Source organism: Primulina huaijiensis, chromosome 18, assembly GCF_012295235.1.
Source record: "Primulina huaijiensis isolate GDHJ02 chromosome 18, ASM1229523v2, whole genome shotgun sequence".
In the NCBI taxonomy this organism is placed as follows: domain Eukaryota; kingdom Viridiplantae; phylum Streptophyta; class Magnoliopsida; order Lamiales; family Gesneriaceae; genus Primulina; species Primulina huaijiensis.
The window spans coordinates 2,912,982-2,932,510 of record NC_133323.1 but is presented as its reverse complement, the minus strand read 5'-3'; the positions used below and the strand labels follow the sequence as shown (position 1 = coordinate 2,932,510).

At 35.5% G+C, this 19,529-nt stretch overlaps 3 protein-coding genes across 4 annotated transcripts; 2 read left to right on the top strand and 1 right to left on the bottom strand.

Annotated features, from left to right (window-relative positions):
- Positions 1–9,299: 9,299 nt before the first annotated feature.
- Positions 9,300–11,062, top strand: LOC140964779 (uncharacterized). Its single transcript, XM_073424713.1, has 3 exons — positions 9,300–9,547; positions 10,176–10,381; positions 10,536–11,062. Exons 1-3 carry the CDS (start codon positions 9,458–9,460, stop codon positions 10,792–10,794), a joined length of 555 nt encoding a protein of 184 aa, XP_073280814.1. The 5' UTR covers positions 9,300–9,457; the 3' UTR covers positions 10,795–11,062.
- Positions 11,063–11,621: 559 nt separating this feature from the next.
- Positions 11,622–14,567, bottom strand: LOC140964778 (lanC-like protein GCR2). Its single transcript, XM_073424712.1, has 6 exons — positions 14,243–14,567; positions 13,919–14,097; positions 13,251–13,362; positions 13,040–13,156; positions 12,647–12,958; positions 11,622–12,170 (listed from the first exon to the last, which is right to left on the bottom strand). The coding sequence occupies exons 1-6, from the start codon at positions 14,405–14,407 to the stop codon at positions 11,832–11,834; spliced, it is 1,224 nt and encodes a 407-aa protein (XP_073280813.1). The 5' UTR covers positions 14,408–14,567; the 3' UTR covers positions 11,622–11,831.
- An 828-nt stretch (positions 14,568–15,395) lies between these two features.
- LOC140964463 (uncharacterized) lies at positions 15,396–17,700 on the top strand. 2 transcript variants are annotated; one of them, XM_073424277.1, is made up of 2 exons: positions 15,396–15,608; positions 15,739–17,700. In XM_073424277.1, exon 2 carries the CDS (start codon positions 15,761–15,763, stop codon positions 17,498–17,500), a length of 1,740 nt encoding a protein of 579 aa, XP_073280378.1. In that variant the 5' UTR covers positions 15,396–15,608; positions 15,739–15,760; the 3' UTR covers positions 17,501–17,700. The 2 variants fall into 2 exon arrangements, with proteins under 2 accessions (XP_073280378.1, XP_073280377.1); XM_073424276.1 differs by having other exon boundaries at positions 15,704–17,700.
- The last annotated feature ends 1,829 nt before the right edge of the window (positions 17,701–19,529 follow it).

Sequence of the window (19,529 nt, the reverse complement as noted above, 5' to 3'; positions counted from 1 at the left end):
TATTGAACTTGCATCCACCACCTTCGATGTACATATGATAAATCTTGGACTAATGCAGTAGCCGTAAACTAAGTTAGTCAGATATCAAACTCTGTATGACAAGTTCGCGCCGATAAAATGTTGGTAAAGAAAATTGAACTCCTAACTATTGATTAAACATCTATTTATTCGATAAACTCGAAACCTAAAAAAAAATGGATATCATTTGAATTAGACGATCAAAATGCAAATCTAATGCTTTATATTTAAAGAAAAGGCACCTAACAGTGTGCACAATACATGTTTTCCATTACCTATCAATCGAGGCAGGATTGGATAACATGATGATAACATGGTTAGTTGTTTCTCTTTTTGTTTTATACCAACGGTCTCGGGGTCCCATGTGCTTCCGGTTTACTCGAATCCAACGTGTCTCGTTTTCCAAGATTCCAAATCTTGGGGGCAACTTTGTCATACCCATTACCCACCCTCTCAAAACTTTTCTCCCTAATGTTTACATTTTCCCACTTTAGATTATTACTTTATTTTGTTATGTTGTGCATATTCTTTCCAGTTTTTTTTAATTTTTTTTCCCCGAAATCATCTCCGGCTTTAAATTATTGTTAAAAATACATAGGTTTAAAATACTATTAATTTTAAATAGAGTTTTTAAATCATTTTTACGAGATATGGTAAAGCAATTAGTCTTGAATAGATAATATGGTAGATGGGAAACATTTTTTCTTCTCTCTGGATTAATGTGAGTCCAAACCAAATAGATTCCAGACCAAATTTTTTTTTATATAAATTTTCATTACCCAAAGGGAAATGAATAATAAATTGGATGAGAGGGATGCTAAGAGTCGGGGAGTTTGACTGAATTTTCTAGAGGGCGGAGATTGACGTGGAGCTGAGTAGCTACAAATTACAATATTTCCGCTGCGTGGATGTAATCGTAGCCGTCAATTCTGACGTTAAATACATAGGTTAATTTCCTTGGATGGCTTCCTGCCTTGTTCGGAGTACATTGGTTAATCACGACATTTTAGTTTATCTGGATGGGATAATATGTCTTACACCTTGTGTCGAGGCCAACCGCAGTACGGAGACCCCTAGTGTAATCGAAACAACAATGTTTATCTTTGTGATTATTCTTAACGAATGTTGTCAAATATATCAAAACTGTATATCTATCAATGAGTGTTATTTTATCGATGTGTACAGAAAACATAATATCAAAAATGTATAAAACTACTTATATATGGTTTTGGTAATGGTGAATTAATAATTATAATTAATTTTTTTTAATCCAAAGCGATTTATTTCAATATAATATAATTTAGAAAAAAATATAATTTAATTTAATTAACGTAATATAATCAATTAAATGGGTAATTTATCTATCTATCTATCTATATTGCAAATATATAATAAATAAACACCCTCTCGTTAGTACTTCACCATGTGATTAATTAACTATTAAGACATAGTTAGGTACATATTATAAGATAAACATGTGATATATAATATAAAGATAAGTTAAGGATAAATAAAATGTAGGATATTATATTTAATGTTTGGTATGTTTTTAATAAGAGTGATTAAATTTATATATTAGATTGTAATGACAAAATTAACCTTATCATAATAAATTTTATAATTTTTTGTTGCTTTAGTTCATATTTCTTATCTGTTCATGCGCCGACAGTGCTTGCATGATTTATTTATTTTTACCTAATTTTATATATTATATAATATGGTAATTGAGCCCTTGATTCTGTGAGTCAAGTCAAATATCAATTTTTAAGGTTAATCGAGTGATATTAATAATTTTATTGAGATTTCATTTATATAATTATTTCGATTTCATTTATATAATTATCATATTATATAATATATAAAAATAAATAAAAATATTTATTTGATTTTAATTTCTACCTACTAGCAGATATTTATAAAAATCATCAGTGGTGTTTTTTTATATATCGAGGGCAATTAAGTCATTTGTGGTGTTTTCTATCATTAAATTAAAATTATCACATCTCATAAAAGAGATATTTTATCCTTGTATAAAATTATTTATCACGAGCCCATGATATTATCATGAGCTTTCTAAAAAGATACCAAATGTGGGATAAAGCGGATTATTTATCAATCTATCTCTTATTCAATGTACCAAACTATAGCTAATTGGAGAGTGCAATATTTTGCCAGCTACTATGTATCTTAAATTAGGAACGTTCGATCCTATGCCCCACAGGATTTGGATGGTCCAGATTCAACCACATTTGTGATGTTAAAAAAAAAAATAGACCCCAAATACTTGTGGCTAAATCTGGACCGTAGATCTACACATGTGAAATATTTCCTTAAATTATGAATTAACTGGAGAGTATGCATCGGGATTTGGTACGGTGGGAGCCACGTTATCAGAATTCAGATGACGTGTCTCACCAAACCCCATCAAAGAAAGAAAAAAATGTACATGTTTTATTTTCAAATTATTATTATTTAAGTCAAGGACTTTTAAATATAAAATAAAACTAAGTGGGAAAAATTTAGAGAAATTTTGGTGATGGAGGGAAAAAATATTTATTACCAAAATAATATCTGTAATATTATTATTGAATATAATCCACGTGTACTGTCTAAGTTAATATTATTATTGATAATGGTGGGTTTGTCCATTCATTCACTTGACCAAAACGAGAGAGGGTTCTTGTTTGAATTCAACATTTGACAAAATTGAATGTCACCAACTGTCGATCTAGAGCGTACGTGGCACTGAGTCATTCATTTCATCCACTTCGCACTGTTGCCATTTACAGACATGTTTTCGAGAAAACAATAATAGTAAAACTAGACAAATTTCCTCGTCTTTGAAACTTTTTGACCCGGTGACACGTACTCATCGAGTCACCCGTGATCGTTTTATTCGGACAACGCCATTCTTTTATATCAAGATGGCGATGTTTCACAACGTGCTGAGGTGATCAATGTTTTATTACCGGACTCACATTTTGCGTATTTGTACCGTTTCGATTTTTTTTAAAAAAAAACAATCTTTTCTTGGAATTTAATTAGTTGGTTTTATATTATGAAAATAGGGGTAAATGTAGTAATGTATAAGACATGTACGATTTAATTTGGGACTAAATTAAAAAACGTATCTTGACGCAATTTTTTTTGTGTGTTAGGAACGAATGTTACATATAGGGTGTGTAAATCACTACAACAAAAATGACTTTCCGCAGCGCATCATCAACAGCGTGCATTAAAAGCACGCTGCGAATAGTACTTTTAACGGCGTGCTTCAATATGTGCGCTGTTAATATTGTTGCACTTGACAGAAATAACGGCGTACAGTAAAAGCACGCTGCGGAAAGTAATATCCGTAGCGTGTATTTATGTGTGCTGTAAATATTATCTACTTTCCGCAGCGTGCTTTTAATGCGCGCCGTTAATAACATATATATTAACGGCGCGCATTAAAAGCACGCTGCGAATAGTACTTTTAACGGCGTGCTTCAATATGTGCGCTGTTAATACTATATGCATTCACCGCGTGCAGTAAAAGCACGCCGTTGAAATGGGTGAATTTTTAAATTAGCGACGGTTTATTAAACTGTCGCTAATGTAACTTTGCGACTTTTTTAAAAACCGTCGCTAAATTTAGAGACGGTATAAACTAACCCGTCGCCGATTTTAAATCGGCGACAGTTTAATAAACAACCGTCGCTAAAACTGTCGCTAATAGTTGTAAATCGGCGACGGTTATGTTTAAACCGTCGCTACTAGCGACAATTTAATGCAAAATTAGCGACGGTTTTTATTGAACTGTCGCTAATAGTTGTAAATCGGCGACGATTATGTTTAAACCGTCGCTACTAGCGACAGTTTAATGCAAAACTGTCGTAAATTGTCTATAAATATCCGATTTCCGTTCCACTTTCACATCACTTTACAACACTTAAACTTTTCTCTAATATGCGTTTTTAATAGTTGTAAATCGGCGACGATTATGTTTAAACCGTCGCTACTAGCGACAGTTTAATGCAAAACTGTCGTAAATTGTCTATAAATATCCGATTTCCGTTCCACTTTCACATCACTTTACAACACTTAAACTTTTCTCTAATATGCGTTTTTAATAGTTGTAAATCGGCGACGGTTATGTTTAAACCGTCGCTACTAGCGACAGTTTAATGCAAAACTGTCGTAAATTGTCTATAAATATCCGATTTCCGTTCCACTTTCACATCACTTTACAACACTTAAACTTTTCTCTAATATGCGTTTTTAATTTTGGTTTAAGTACATTTTTTTAAAAAATTTTTGGTTAATTTTTTAAGTGTTAGTTAAGAGATGATAGTTTTACTAGAATTTTTTTAAAAATTTATTAAATTATAAAAGTAAAATTTTTTTTTATTTTTACGCAAAATTTCGCGACGGTTTTATGAACTGTCGCTAAATGTAGCGACAGTTTTGTAACCGTCGCTAAATTTAAACATCGTCGTTCCATTAGCGACGGAGTAGTAACCGTTGCTAATTTGGCGACGGTATTTTTGGTATTGAACCGTCCCAAATTAGCGACGGTTATCTTAAAAATCGTCGCTAATATTTAGATTTTTTTTAATATTAACGGCGTGCATTGCACGCTGCGGATAGTTGTATTAACAACGTACATATGCACGCCGTTGATAGTAGTATTAACAGCGTGCGCATGCACGCTGCGGATAAACTTGAACTTTCAACAGCTTGTAATTTCGCAGCGTGCCATGTGCGCCGCGGAAAGAGTATTTGCGCGCTGCGAAAAGCCATTTTTGTTGTAGTGAATGAACGGAATGAAACCAATAATTATTAAAATTTTAATACAAAAATTTATGAAGACTTTTTTAGGGAAAAAAATCTTTAATTTCAATTTGCTTCAAAGAGTAGAGTATGGGTAAAATTTAGACAGGGTCCTCTCGTCCAGACAAGGTCTTCTAGCCCTAACAGGATACTCTCGCCCAACCAGGGTCCTCTAGCACGGACAGAGTTCTCTCGTCCAAACAGAGTCCTCTCGCTCGACCAGGGTCCTCTAGCATGGATAGGGTCCTCTTGTCCGATCAGGGTCCTCTAACCCAGACAAGGTACTCTCGCCCGACCAAGATCCTCTAGCACGGACATGATCATCTAGCCTGGACAGGGTACTCTCGCCCAACCAGGGTCTTCTAGCTCAGACATGGTCCACTCGTCCGACCAAGGTCCTCTCGCCCGGACAAGTTACTCTCGCCCGACGAAGGTCCTCTAGCCCGACGAGAGTCCTCTCGCCCGGAAAAGGTTTTCTCGTCCGACCAGAGTCTTCTAACCCGAACATGATACTTCTCAGCGTGGACGTCAAAAAAGAGACGCTCAGAATTTCAAAATTATATATAGCGATGTAGAAATCACGATATCTAATTTTATTTTATTATCTACAAACATCAATAAATGCAAAAGGGGACTTCTCAGCGTGGACGTCATGAGAGATGATAGACAATGAAATTTACAAACGCTCAGTATCTACAAACACGTTATATGGGAATGAAATTTAAAGTTGTATTTGAATTGATTTATTTTTTTGGTTCTATATAAGCGAGTTCGTAAACTTCAAACTCACACTTGCATGTTTAAATACAATTTCATATTAATCATGATAAATTTAAGTTCAACCAATAATTGAGGCGTTTCAAATCTTTTATACTTTGTGTAAATAATTAATATATGGATTTAAGATTTCATTTATTATTTCATTGATTTATGAATTTCAAATTCATCACTTAAAGATTATCGTTATGCTCAAACAAGAGTGTCAATAATTCAAGGAGAAAGGCGATAATATTGACTAAAATCAATGCGATCTAAACATATTGAAATTTTTTGTTTACTTTCCAATGTGAAATCTTGATTTTGTTTTCCTTTTTCATTGGCATCTTGTCTAGTCAAATCTAAAGAATCTTGTTCTAAGCGAACATGGGAGTCAATTTATCAATGATCTGTATATAGTTAAGTAATTTAAGACAAAAAAAAAAAAATTAACATGGTCAACTGATAAAATACACTTAAAATATTGCATATGATGATAATTATGAACGCATTAGGGACGAGCTGACCTAAATGGATGTGGCAGTACCTACTCAGGCGATAGAAAAAAGAACGAAGGGGAAAGAGAAGCCCACCCTCAACTTAGTCTTTGTAGAAGGTATAAAAAACCATTTGGGGGGAAAGATGGGGGCGCGGCGCTGGTCGGGGTAAGGGCACGGATCTTGAAGTCATCAGGGATAAGACCTATAACTCAGGGTGGGGGGATCATGTTGGGCATAAAAATGCTAGGCAGTTTGGAGTACTCCCTACCCCATGGGTGAAGAGGAATAACGCTCAGGTGGAATTCTACATTGTTCTTTCTTTTAAAAAAAAAAAGTAATAGTGATAATAGAATGGTAAATTGAGAAGTGAAGAGAGACAGGTTGCCCCTTTGGGCGGTTTGTCGTGTTGCAGGGACACGTGCTTTTTGGTATCAACTGTGGCCTACTCGGACCGTTGGTCGATTGAGAGAATACGATGTTTCGGGTATTGACCCACCGATGCCGACAAATCTCTTTATAATTTTTTTCTCCATGTGACAGGTTTTATCTTAATTTTCCTTTCCCGCTTCAGTATAGAGCGCTGTGCTTAATTTGGGGAGATTAAAAAAAGGAAACGATGGATCCCAAACAACACCAATAATAATATATACTTTGGTGTGTGGGCCTGCAACTCCCTAATGCAGGCATGGTGGGGTTACCGTTGTCCTCATGATTCCACATTATCAGAGCGATAATTGCTGGTTAATTCGGGGGGACCAAAGGAACGGAGAGAGATTACTCAATTTCAAACATGTTCACTCTCATTCCAAGGTCTCGGGAAATGAAGTAATAATATATGGAACCATTGTTAATTGAGCACGTACACAGCTTGGTCTTGGAAGAGACCAGATCGAAAAGTTGCGGAGTCTGTCGCTTCCGCCACAAAATAGCTCTAATAGTCTCAACTTGACCGAATCCAACCACACACGGATTTCACCCCATGTGTGTATGTATCATTGATAATATCGTTGTATTATATTCGATAGCCTAATCAAGGCCGTGGGGCCGTAAGGAAACATTCATGATGGATCAAGGCATATAGAAAACTAGAGGCGATAATAGACATGCAGGTATTCAGAAAAAAGTTCAAATAGTAAAGTACACGTACATTTCTCAAACCCATTACCTGAGCCACAAAAATTTACCTATTTGATAAATCTCCCATCTTATTACTGAAACTTGTTGATCTTAAAGTTCAGTCAGTCCTATGCTACGTACCATGAATGATTACAGCTTCAAAGTGAAGCGTCCGCGCTGAGGAATCCCTTGGACGGTTCGCAGGTGCTCCAACTTGGCTGTGCGTTCAAGGCTTTGGTTTAATAACCAATTATCGAAGTACGTTGCAGGCGACAATATGCTCAAGGAAAGCAGGTGCAGGACCAAAATCATTGCTGCAACGAAAACGATGTTAATGATAAATAGATCTTTCAATAGATTGGGGGATGATTTCTTTCAACTCCAAGAGTTAGCTTTTGAAGATGTATTAGGTCCAAGTTTTAATCTTAACATAATATTAAAGTATAGACTCATCGTTATATGTAATAATGCTCATTGGCCATCCCTATAAAGTAAAACTTCATACTGTAATTGTTCATTCATGCATGTGAGATGTTGATAAATGTTTCCCATTCTTGGACAATCCTCCCCTCGACTTTTGGATAAGTCTTAAAATTTGGGTTGAGAGAAAGAAATATATTTTTATTCTATTGTTTGGTTTGTAGGCATCGAAATCAATTATTAGTTAAACTTGAGTAAAACATATATATATAATATTGATAATATACTTTATTTTAAACCATATAAATCATTTTTTTGAGCTTATGATAGTTGCATCGTATAAAATAAATATTAAAAATTGGGTATCGTAAGCTAGGTGATATCTAACGTCATTAGATATACATTTTTTTTTCTTTGAACGACTAGAAAATCACAATCACTATATTTTGAATGTGTATCGAGTAAATCCAGAATATGTTAAATAATTGATGTGGTTGACAAAAACTTGTGTGAGACGGTATCACGAGTCGTATTTTGTGAGACAGATATCTTATTTGGGTCATTCATGAAAGATTATTACTTTTTATGCTAAGATTATTACTTTTTATTGTGAATATCGGTAGGGTTGATCTGTCTCACAGATAAAGATTTATGAGACCGTCTCACAAGAGATCTACTATTGATGGTAAACCATACACATCAAATGATCCTCGTTTGAAATGACAGGGGGCCGTGATTGATCAACTAATTTTACTTTTGTCGGTTGCAAATTTTAAGTCCAATAAAAAATGTAACGCAAGCTATAATTTATAGTTTAGACTTCATTAGTTATCACACATAAACATCAATGGGGACTATATCTATATATAGAGGAATATAATGTTAGAGAAGGGAGGATAAATTTAACAGAAATTTAAATTTACCCCGGGGATAAGTTGGTAGAAGTTATGCAACTTTATAAGTTGGGGAAAAGTTTAAAAATATGTGGAAAAAAATCATCACATAGCTTATCATATTTTTGGAAAAGTTATATTTTTTTCATTTATGGTCCTGTTAACAATGAATTTGTATTTTTAATCATGTAACTTGCATTTTTTTATTTTTGGTCGTGTTACGGTGAAATTTTTTTTAGTCATGTAATTTATATTTTTTGTCTTATTTTGACGAGAGTACACCGTGTTTGTTGGTCCAAAAACTGAGAAATGAAAAATCATATGAGTTAAATAATAAAAAATAAAAACATATACAATTTATAAGATTAAAAATAAACATTTACTATAACATGACTATAAATTAAAAAACATGTAAATTACATGATTAAAATTACTAATTTATCGTTAAAAGAAAAAAAAAATACTAAAATGCAAATTACAGTACAAAAAATGTGATTATATCTTTATTTTTTTTCTTCACAATTCACATCTAGATAGTTTTGAAATATCATATAACTATATAAAATTTGGTTTTTCTTAAAAATCTCTTGCTCTATTAAGTAATAAGAGATAATGGCGAAATATTTAAATTTCCGAAAATAAATAAATAAATTTTCATTTTAGAATGAAATTTATCATTAAACCACACGGACTATATTTATAAACATTAACAAAAATAAAAAATAAAAGAAACAATGCACCGCAGTATCAGTTGGTGGTTAGTACGTACCTTTGCTTGATGGTGAACAATGGTTGAGGTATCGCCGTCGGGGGTGGATACCCAATCTCTCTCTGTCGTGTAACTTTCCCTAACTTGTTGATCACTCGAGTGAAGTACATACATATAGCCCGTCGATATATAGAGTTTAGAAGTGATCAGAGTTCGCCAAACCAAATCTAAATATGGCTTCGAAAGTGGTAATGATCATTGTCCTCGTTCTGGATCTCATTGCTTTTGGGTTGGCTGTTGCCGCTGAGCATAGAAGAAGTACTGTAAGTTGTTATATATTTAGTCCCTTCCTATCCGACTTCATTTCATTGGATTTTCTTGAAACACCTGAATTCAAATGAGTTATTGCTCCATCTGCGAACTTTATGCTGTGTCTTGTATTTGTCATTGATTAGTTTATGCAATGAATAGAAACGTGTTCTCATATATAGATATAGTTCGAATGTCTTTACAGAAGTATTTATGTAAAATATCTCACGATATAAAAAATGTAGATGCATATGATATGAGTTGCCAACAGTCATTTTGAGATAGCTTCGAATTCCAATTGTAAGAATTCAGGAGACGAAGCCACAATTTTCATTCAAGTTCACAATTGCCCAACATCAACAACAAGAATCTAGCTGAAGTTAATCCCAGATGATCTCAAATCTGAAAATCCTTAAATAGATATGCCTTTTCAAATCTGTTAATAGAGGGTATTAACAAGTTATTCTACTTTTTTTTTGTCATCCTGAGTTTTCGTGTTGCATCATGTTTATATAGCCTTCAACGAAAAACGGGATGCTTCATCCTTTACAGATAATGTGATGCCATGCCTCAGGCTTCAGATGTAATACTACTGGTATCACTACTTCTAATTAATGTCTGAAAACTTTTAACTTTTGACAGGGAATATCGAAGCCTGATAGCGAGATCAATTATAACTATTGTGTTTATGACTCGGACATCGCAACCGAATATGGTGTCGGTGCGTTTTTATTCCTAATGTCCAGCCAAGTACTTATCATGGTCACGACCAAATGCTTCTGCTGCGGAGATCCACTGAAACCAGGTGGTTCAAGGGGTTGTGCCGTTCTTCTTTTCATAATCTGCTGGTACGTACGAATACGCTCCTTGCACATGCAACACTAATTAACTTTCTGTGAGAATCAGCAATTTTGAGGTAGAATCTTTTAGAGGATCGACGAAGCTTACGAAATTAATATTTTATATTTTATTCATCACCAAACAATCTTTTGTTTAGTGCAGGGTAACATTCTTCATTGCTGAGGTTTGCTTGTTGGCTGGTTCGGTGAGAAATGCTTATCACACCAAATACAGGACTGACTTTTTTGAGAACCCGCCTTCCTGCGAGACTGTTCGAAAGGGAGTCTTTGCAGCAGGAGCGGCTTTCATTTTTTTCACGGCCCTGATCTCGGAGTTCTTTTACTATAGTTATTCGAGGGCTCGGGGAAGTTTCGGTCCTTATGGAGGCGAAGCAGGAGTTGGCATGACCGCGTATAAGTGAAGCAGATTAGTATACTACTGATAGGGCATTGATGCTGACTTTTCTTTATTCAAATAAGATTAATTCAAGAAAAAACAGAGAGATTTCTTTACCTATACATTTATTCTTGTGTCACATTTGGCAAGTCAAGTTTAACAAACATAATACTTTATCAGTTCTAGTATTTTCATTGTTTTATTAAAGACAAATGTACTCTTCATTGACTGTGGTTGTCACACTAAATTAATCTATAATGTTTTAATGACATTTCAAAGACAAATTCATGTTTTACGACTCAAGTATCATCATACTTATTTAGTAACATTGGCTATTTGGGGCCTGTAACATTTGATAGAAATTCGAAATGTTCAGATTTATAGGGTAATTAATCATACCAATTTCTCAAAGTAAATATTAATCTGTCAAAAACTACTATTATTTTCATGCTTACGGACTCAACGCCGGAGCGTTATGAAACGAGATGCAAGAACCATGCGGTGTGTTTGCCTTGTTCGAGAAAGGAGTACATTGGCGAGTGCTTGGTCGGCAGACAGGAGTAAATAGTTGAACTAAGTTTGAAAAAGTGGTAATAAAGTTTGATATTTATTGTTGGGAACCTTACTCTAGATGTTTTATGCAATACACAATTTGATTTGGTCTCCTTTCCTGGATACCAGTGGCAGGCATATAATTGTCGAAAATGTTTAAACCACCACGGGTGCTGAATCCGACATTGAAAGGGGGTAAACAATTAATTTATATGTTTTACTTGAATTTTTTTTTATCCTGACCTTTTATTTTCTTAATAAAATCCAAATATTATAATTATCTATATAAAGGCGATCATAGATTATGAACAAAATATGTTACGTTTACTGTACTATTTATTGCAGATGCCTTCACTATATTTGACATTGTCCCCTAAATATTGAGACGAAAAGGTGAGGAGACCACAAAGCGTCTAAATTTAGGACTCAGTCCTTATAACACTGATTTTTTTTTCATAAATACTCAAAAAGTAAACAATATACACAAAATTCATGTATGTATAAAGAAAACTAGAGTTCATAACCTGGAAATCTAGCCTGAGATGGGTCGTTCATGTCCAGAAAAAGATAAGCCATTCCTCCAATGCCTTCAAACAGCGAGTGGGGTCGATCACCTCCATGCATAATACCCTCGGATATGGAAGTCTGAGCCCTATCATGAGAAAAGCAAGCAAATGCTTTGGCTCTGTACAGGAACTTTGGGTTGCCTGTTAATTGGTATAGCGAAAGAAATACGTATGTATTTCCACTGATGCCGTGGCAAATTCCCACTCGTTTGAGTAGACCTCGATTCCAGACCACTTCCCCTGCATTTATTGCTGCTTGTAGAAACTCTTCACTCCCAAAAACCTGGTAAATTAATTAAATGATTACTGATGTTGGACTAAAAGGAGCTGGAACTTACTCTTCAAGAAAAGCTTTGAATAAAATTTACTTCCATGGAGGCAGAGGATGAATTCAAGTTCATTCTCTTATGAAGCAGTCCACCATATGCTACAGTCCCAGAAGAAGCTTCATTTTTTTAAACATTTCCTTCAAATTAATATTTTTATCTCATACCAATTATATTTATCACGTTTCTCACTGTTTACAATGTAATTGGAGAAAAACAAACGATGCTATTTCCGATCAAACCTATGTTTGTCAAACTGAATTTCATACTCAAAATCAAAAAGATTAAAGCATGAGAGGGCTACTCTGTCATATTTTCAGAGAGCAAATGTAATCATTATTTTGTCACCTGTTAATTTCTTCCCATCATTGCGCCAGTTTACAGGTTTTGTTACCGGGGTCAGATATAAAGTATAAAATGGAACAAAATGTACCTTGGCTGCTTTCACGAGAGTAAGTGCAATACCAGGAGCCCCATGGCACCAATGCACAAGCCTATCGTTTTCACTTCGTTCACTTGAAGGATAATTTCCACTAGGGAAACAATTTTTTATCATGAAGCGGAGTGTGCCCTTTACATGCTCCACTTCATCTGCCTTCAGATCCATATCCATTAACATGTACATAATCCCAGCTAACCCATGGGCTGCTCCCCAATATTTTTTTCCATGCCATTCATACATCAAAGGACATAATCCTTTAGCCAATTTTCGACCAGATTTGATGATTTCATCAGTAACAGTCCTCTGATAAAATTTAATTAAAGCAATTAGGCTGTCTTATGCTTGCAAAAGAAACTCAACCGTACTACTCTGAAAGGGGTATACCATTCTAGGGGTAGATATGGTGCCTTCACCAATATTTCTGTTTAAGAAAGAGCATGCCCACAAGAACCCTGCTCTCCCATACAGAATTTCATTTGGAAGATCCTTAGAAAGCTTGATCTGAACTCAAACATTGAAACAATAAAAACATTGAAATACAAAGGAAAAGCTGGAAAAGTTGCTTTAAACACAGAGCAACAAAATGATGGAATACCTGTTTGAATTGTGTCAAGTACTGTTGACATAAGTGTTCATCGCCAATATGCTTTGCCACTACTGCACCAAGAGCGCAAACACCAGCTACCCCACATATGAAAGTCACACGGCTGCAAATATAACTCTTCAGTTTTTTTTATGTAGACTTTTGTGGCGAACCAAGATGAAACATGTGTCGAATTGGAGATGACCTCCAATTAAACGGGAAACAAGAAGATATAACTTCATATACTCAGAATGATCAATCCCTTCAAAATCTGAATTGTGCTAACACGTGGAGTAATTTTGGTCGATGAGTTTAAATCTAAATTACCATAATTACTGGACTTTTTAAGATTTTCAAATTTCAATGTGCTTCTATATTTCTTTTAACTAGGCAATATAGATGTTTCAAGGGCCAGAACACTAGACAATTCTCCCAAATACCAAATTCTTGATTTCTGACCAAGTTATCACATCCCATAGTACTATAAAGTACTAAAAACATCAAAACACGAAAAACTACTTTAGATTTTTCAGTCATCGGGTCAATTGCTCTGCACCTAGCTACTGTGACGCAAAAAGCTCAACAATTGACGCAAGTAGGAAAAATCACCAGTCCAGGGACAACATATTTCATCCACAAACTCATACTTCCATCCATATAGAGAGAAAAATTGACTTCACCTGGAGCAACGGGAGGCAGAATCACACGCCTTAATGATGTCAGAGCAAAGAGCAAGATCATTCTTATCTTTGGTCACTTGATATGCTTTAAACAATAAGAAAGCAGTCCCCAGAGACCCAGTGTACAGATCAAAATCATCAACACGCTTTCCTTTAGCGACCCAGGTCTCATTCACGATCTAAAAGAAGCACCCCATAAGTCAAGAAATTTAATAGTAGAAACAAAGAAAATGAGCATAATAGTAATGTTTTTTTCTTCTTCGGCAGGGGAAGATAGCATTTAACAAACAAATGATGATTAAAAGATATCAGTCTTAGGGTTACTATTTCTTTGAGGTGTAAAGCTTCTTTCGTGAGGCCTTGACATAGGGTTCTGAATGGGAGATGGAAAAGTTTGGTAAGTGAATCCGAGGCAGGAACCGCGTCTGATTCTAGTGGAGTTTCCGGGATGTAATCTGGCATTTCGTTTGGAAAGAAACGATCAGCCATGCCTTTCTTCAAGATGTTTGGATTGTTCGTTGTTGATCACGGAGCCAATCGGAGGAGGAGAGATGCTAGGCGGCTGCGCGGGGGCGGTGGACTCAGGATGGTCGAAAGAAGCTCTCGAATCTAACATCACTCACCGTGGATCGATTCGGTTTTGGGTAGAGCCGGTTCAACCAGCAATTAATAGATAATTAATTTTTAATTTAATAAATTTTTTTTTTTTTTTTTACATTTACACAAACTTGAGATCAAGTGTAAAAATATGTTAAAAATTGAGATTAAAAAATGAAGAATTTTTGTAATTTGACATTTTATATATAACTAGATCCAAAATCATGAATGTTTGGAATTCATATGATACAACGAGACATTATTTTTATTAATTCGAATAAAAAAATGATATAAGATCGATCCATTTTTGACATCATATTCATACTTAACCATTCTAACTACTTGTTAAAATACGATTGATTCATCACTGCATCAATATCAATATCAATATCAATATCATCAACAAAAGTTATCCAAGACTTCATTTAGGAATATTGTAATGAATGCAACATAGGAAGGCTATTTTCTTAAATATATTTTTTTAAGTTTCAAACTTTTTAGGGGAAGTTTGTGAAAAATCTCCAATCAAAACATTTATTTGGGTTTATTTCCTATCCACAAAATTGTGGTACTATGTCATACAAATTGTGATACACTTCATGTGGAAATGTGGTACTAAAAAAGTACTCAGGGACTAAACACAAAAAAGACGACGGTTGAGGACTGAAAGTCAATTTCCCGAACTTTTTAATTAGTTTTGGGGCAATGAAATTTTTTTAAATTGAAATTAAATATATTATTATCGATATTTAACTTAATTTAAATATTAAAATGGACGAGATTTTTTTGAAATTTTTTAAAACATTTAAATAACTCTCAAATGACTGTTCTACCCTTATTAACTGTCGGTGTGTTCACTATATCAGTCAATGTCACACCACTCATTCTAGAGAGACTCCGCCCACTGCACTACCATCAGCTTCCACGACCCAGACTTGAAAGCATTTCCGAGCTCCCTTTTGCTCCGGGGAATCTCAGATCGAGGAATTCAGGTGAGCTGCTCCAAAATCTTCTCGCTGCAGGTGACAAGATCTTCCTTCTAATTGATACGGATCAATGTATCTACAGCCATAACAGATCTTCCAAGCCCAAGGTTTTTTCCGCTATTTTTTTCTAATCAGTAGTCACCATTGTCTTTAATTGGGGCCTATTTTATGGTTTCTGCATTTCTCAATTCTCTATTTTCAGCTTCAAATGTTATGTTTTGGCGATTGTGGCATCAGGGAAAAAGAACAAAGAAAGAAAATGTTGAGTCGTTCTTCATTTACTTTTCCGAGGAATGAAGGTTTCAGGCCTCAAAATTTAGGTCAAAATGCGTTGGCGATGATAGGGAACCTCTGCTTCTCTTTATTTGTGATCGGGGTCTTGATTTTCACTATAATTGCGGCAACGTATGAGCCTGAAGATCCATTGTTCCACCCTTCCACGAAGATAACTACTTTCCTCACATCAGAATCCAGTGCCACCTTTAAATCTGATATCGCTGTAGTGAAGACCGGGGAAGACTTTGTAGCTTCCAATCAAACTGCATTTGCAACTTTTATAAACATCACTGATGTTGAGTCTGCTGCCCTGAGTGAAGTTGGAGATCCTGATATTGTTTCTGAGACAACTGTTTGCAGGGTCAACGATCCCATTGGCTGTCGTGATCCAGATGTTTTCCATTTAATGATGCGGTCTGCCATTGAGTACTTCAAGGACATTCACTTTTACCGGTTTGGAAAGCCTGTTCCGGGGAGTTTTGAAAATTCTTGCCACATGGCATGGCGATTCAGGCCCAAGGAAGGCAAGGCTGCTGCGTTTTACAAGGATTATAGGAGTTTTATGCTTGAGAGATCTGATAATTGCACTCTCAGTGTAGTTAAGATCGGTGACTATCATTCGGGTGGGAATGCGCGGAAGAGGAAGAGGAAGAGGAAGGGAAAGAACGAGGAAAAGGATAAGGAGGTGTTCGAGAAGGTGCAGTCAAAGGTGGAGGCTAACCCTATTGCCTTACCAGAAGTTGGGGAAACTGTTAACGACGCACTTCCTGAGGTGGAATCAGAGGGTTCGTTCAGTCGTGGAAGGTATTTGATTTATTCTGGCGGTGGGGATAGGTGTAAGAGCATGCAACAATACTTGTGGAGTTTCATGTGTATGTTGGGGGAGGCGCAGTATTTAAATCGAACTCTTATCATGGATCTGAATTTGTGCTTGTCTAAGATATACAGTTCGTCTGGTCAGGATGAGGAAGGAAAAGATTTCAGGTTTTACTTTGACTTCGAGCACCTGATGGATTCGACATCTGTGCTTGACCAGACTCAGTTCTGGATGGACTGGAACAAGTGGCAGCTCAAAGATGGCTTAAATCTGCATCTCGTGGAGGATTTCAGGACCACGCCAATGAAGCTTTCTGCTGTCAAGGATACGTTAATTATGAGGAAGTTTGGCTCTGTGGAGCCTGACAATTACTGGTACCGTGTGTGTGAAGGTGAAGCAGAGTCAGTTATCCAACGGCCATGGCATATGATTTGGAAGAGTAGAAGGTTGTTGGACGTAGCATCAGCTATTGCGTCCAGAATGAACTGGGATTTTGACTCTGTTCACGTTGAGAGAGGTGAGAAAGCTAGCAACAAGGAGCTGTGGCCTAATGTCGATAGAGATACTTCACCAGAAGCTCTTCTGGCCAGTTTAGCCGACAAAATTGAAGACGGAAGGAACCTTTATATTGCAACAAACGAACCAGAGGCTTCCTTCTTTGATCCTTTAAAAGACAAGTACTCCACACACTTTCTTGATGAATATAAATATCTGTGGGATCAAAATAGTGACTGGTATGAAGAAATGACAAAGCTGAATAAGGGAAATCCAGTTGAGTTTGATGGATACATGAGGGTTTCTGTGGACACCGAAGTGTTCTTGAGGGGCAAAATACAGATTGAAACTTTTAACGATCTCACAAAAGATTGCAAGGATGGTATCAATACCTGCACCTCTGCTAGCTAATATATCCATATTTCCCCGCGAACCTTTGGCGATGTGTGTACTCTTTAAGTGTTGCTTTTCTTTACTTCTTTTTTCCCCTTAGTGATAGGTTAAATCAATCATTTTCCTTTAAATCCTAGTATTCCAGATGCAAATTGCTGCCTTTGTTAGCCTTTGTATCTGGTGTTTTATTTTTCAATCTTCTTGTCCGCTACTTCTTCCACGATTTCTTGAATTTGTTATTTTTCCGGAAAATAAGAAACTAGACTGATACTTTATGCAATATTATTGTTTGTCCCATAATTTGTGTATATATATCTGTATTTGTAGTTTCGTAATGACACTTGCATTTTCTTGCATTATAAACTAGAAATCGTACGTTCTATGTAAATTTTTTTATCATCCATCTAATTATTTTAGCTGTCTCTTCCATTTAAGCTTAGTGATCTCGCATGATCCGTTGCTTTGGCTAAAAGCACAACAGAAAAACATAGGCTGCTGAAACATGTACCGATCTATGTAAAGGTCATAATTTTTCTGGAAAATAAAACTCAAATTACCTGATAAAGAGCCAAAAATAGAATCTCACATTAAAACAATCTGTAATCAGCCAGCAATAAAGACTGTCATATATCACTAATCTTGTATATTTAAATTCCCGAAAAGAGTGTCATGTGTCCAAGTGTAGGACCTCAATACAAATTTTTCGTCAGGTAATAATAAACACAGCATTTTTATGGCCTAAAATTTAGGATTAACCACAACCTGGGAGAAAATCTAAATAAGAAAAAGTCAACAAAAACAATTTCTTTCTTTCATGGACATTATAAGAACAAAATTACCAGATTTCTAAGAATCTTGCAGCTCAAAATCTGTCCAGGTAAATTATGTAAGCATGATTAATGCAATCCATTTATTAGTTATGTTTAACAAATTTTACAAAATCCATCCTTTTCGTGATGCATATTCCAATTATCCTTCGTTTCAAGATCGTCTAGTATATAAAATATTATTTCTTCTTTCCTCTGTTTCCAAGACTCAATTCACGAATACTTTGCTGAAGTTTGGAGAATTAACAACGAAAACGGACTTTTCTCACGTTCCTTTAACGATTTAATTATGCCTATCCTGTTGCAAATGCTCGAAAATAACGTATATAAATGTAGACATTATATGGAAATATTCTTTTGACGAATGATTATACGTATATATATGTATGCATGTATATGTATGTATATTTATATTCAGGAAAGAATGGAAGAAGGAGCACATGCAAGCGGAAAGCATGAGAAATCGAAGATAAATGTAGTACCATTTCAAGTAAGAAAGAAGAACCATTGCAGCTCCTCATCCTCACTACCAACCTCACCAGTGGCCATGAGGAAGTCGGTAAGCACCAAATACAGCTGCTTGTGCTCACCAACCACGCATGCCGGTTCCTTCAGGTGCCGACGCCACAGAAACGAGGGTATTTCCCGCAGTAGCATCTCTGTTGGTTCCAAGCTCTCCGAGTTAACCACCAAAATATGAAGAAACTTAACAACTCAAATAGGTTTGATGTGATCATATTACTCTGGACTTGCATATTGTTATAGCTTGTATATCATCCAGTTTATCAATCATGCTCAAATTCTACGAATCCCCAAGTTTATTTAAGATTCTTGTTGCAGCATTATCTTTCTACATTTAATAATTAGATGGAAATTTAGTGGCCGAGAAGTTTCTCTAGCATACCATCGAAGTTGAAGCATGATGATTTGCGGGGAACAAATGGAGCTAGGCATCCGTTTAACAGTCAGATACATAGAATTCCAGAACCAGCAGCGCTGACTCATCCTCGCTGTGATTCTGCCCAGTGATCTCATTGATATTGCCGATTGTCTTCTTAACGCTGGTCGGAATCGAAACCCTTTTAACTCCACTGCTCATTTGTCCTTCACCATCTTCTTCATCTTCAATTTCCCGAGTGTCAATTACATATATATGTTATAACTAGAAATAATGCACGTGTGAAACATATGTTGAAGTAATTAGAATTTGAAATAAAATT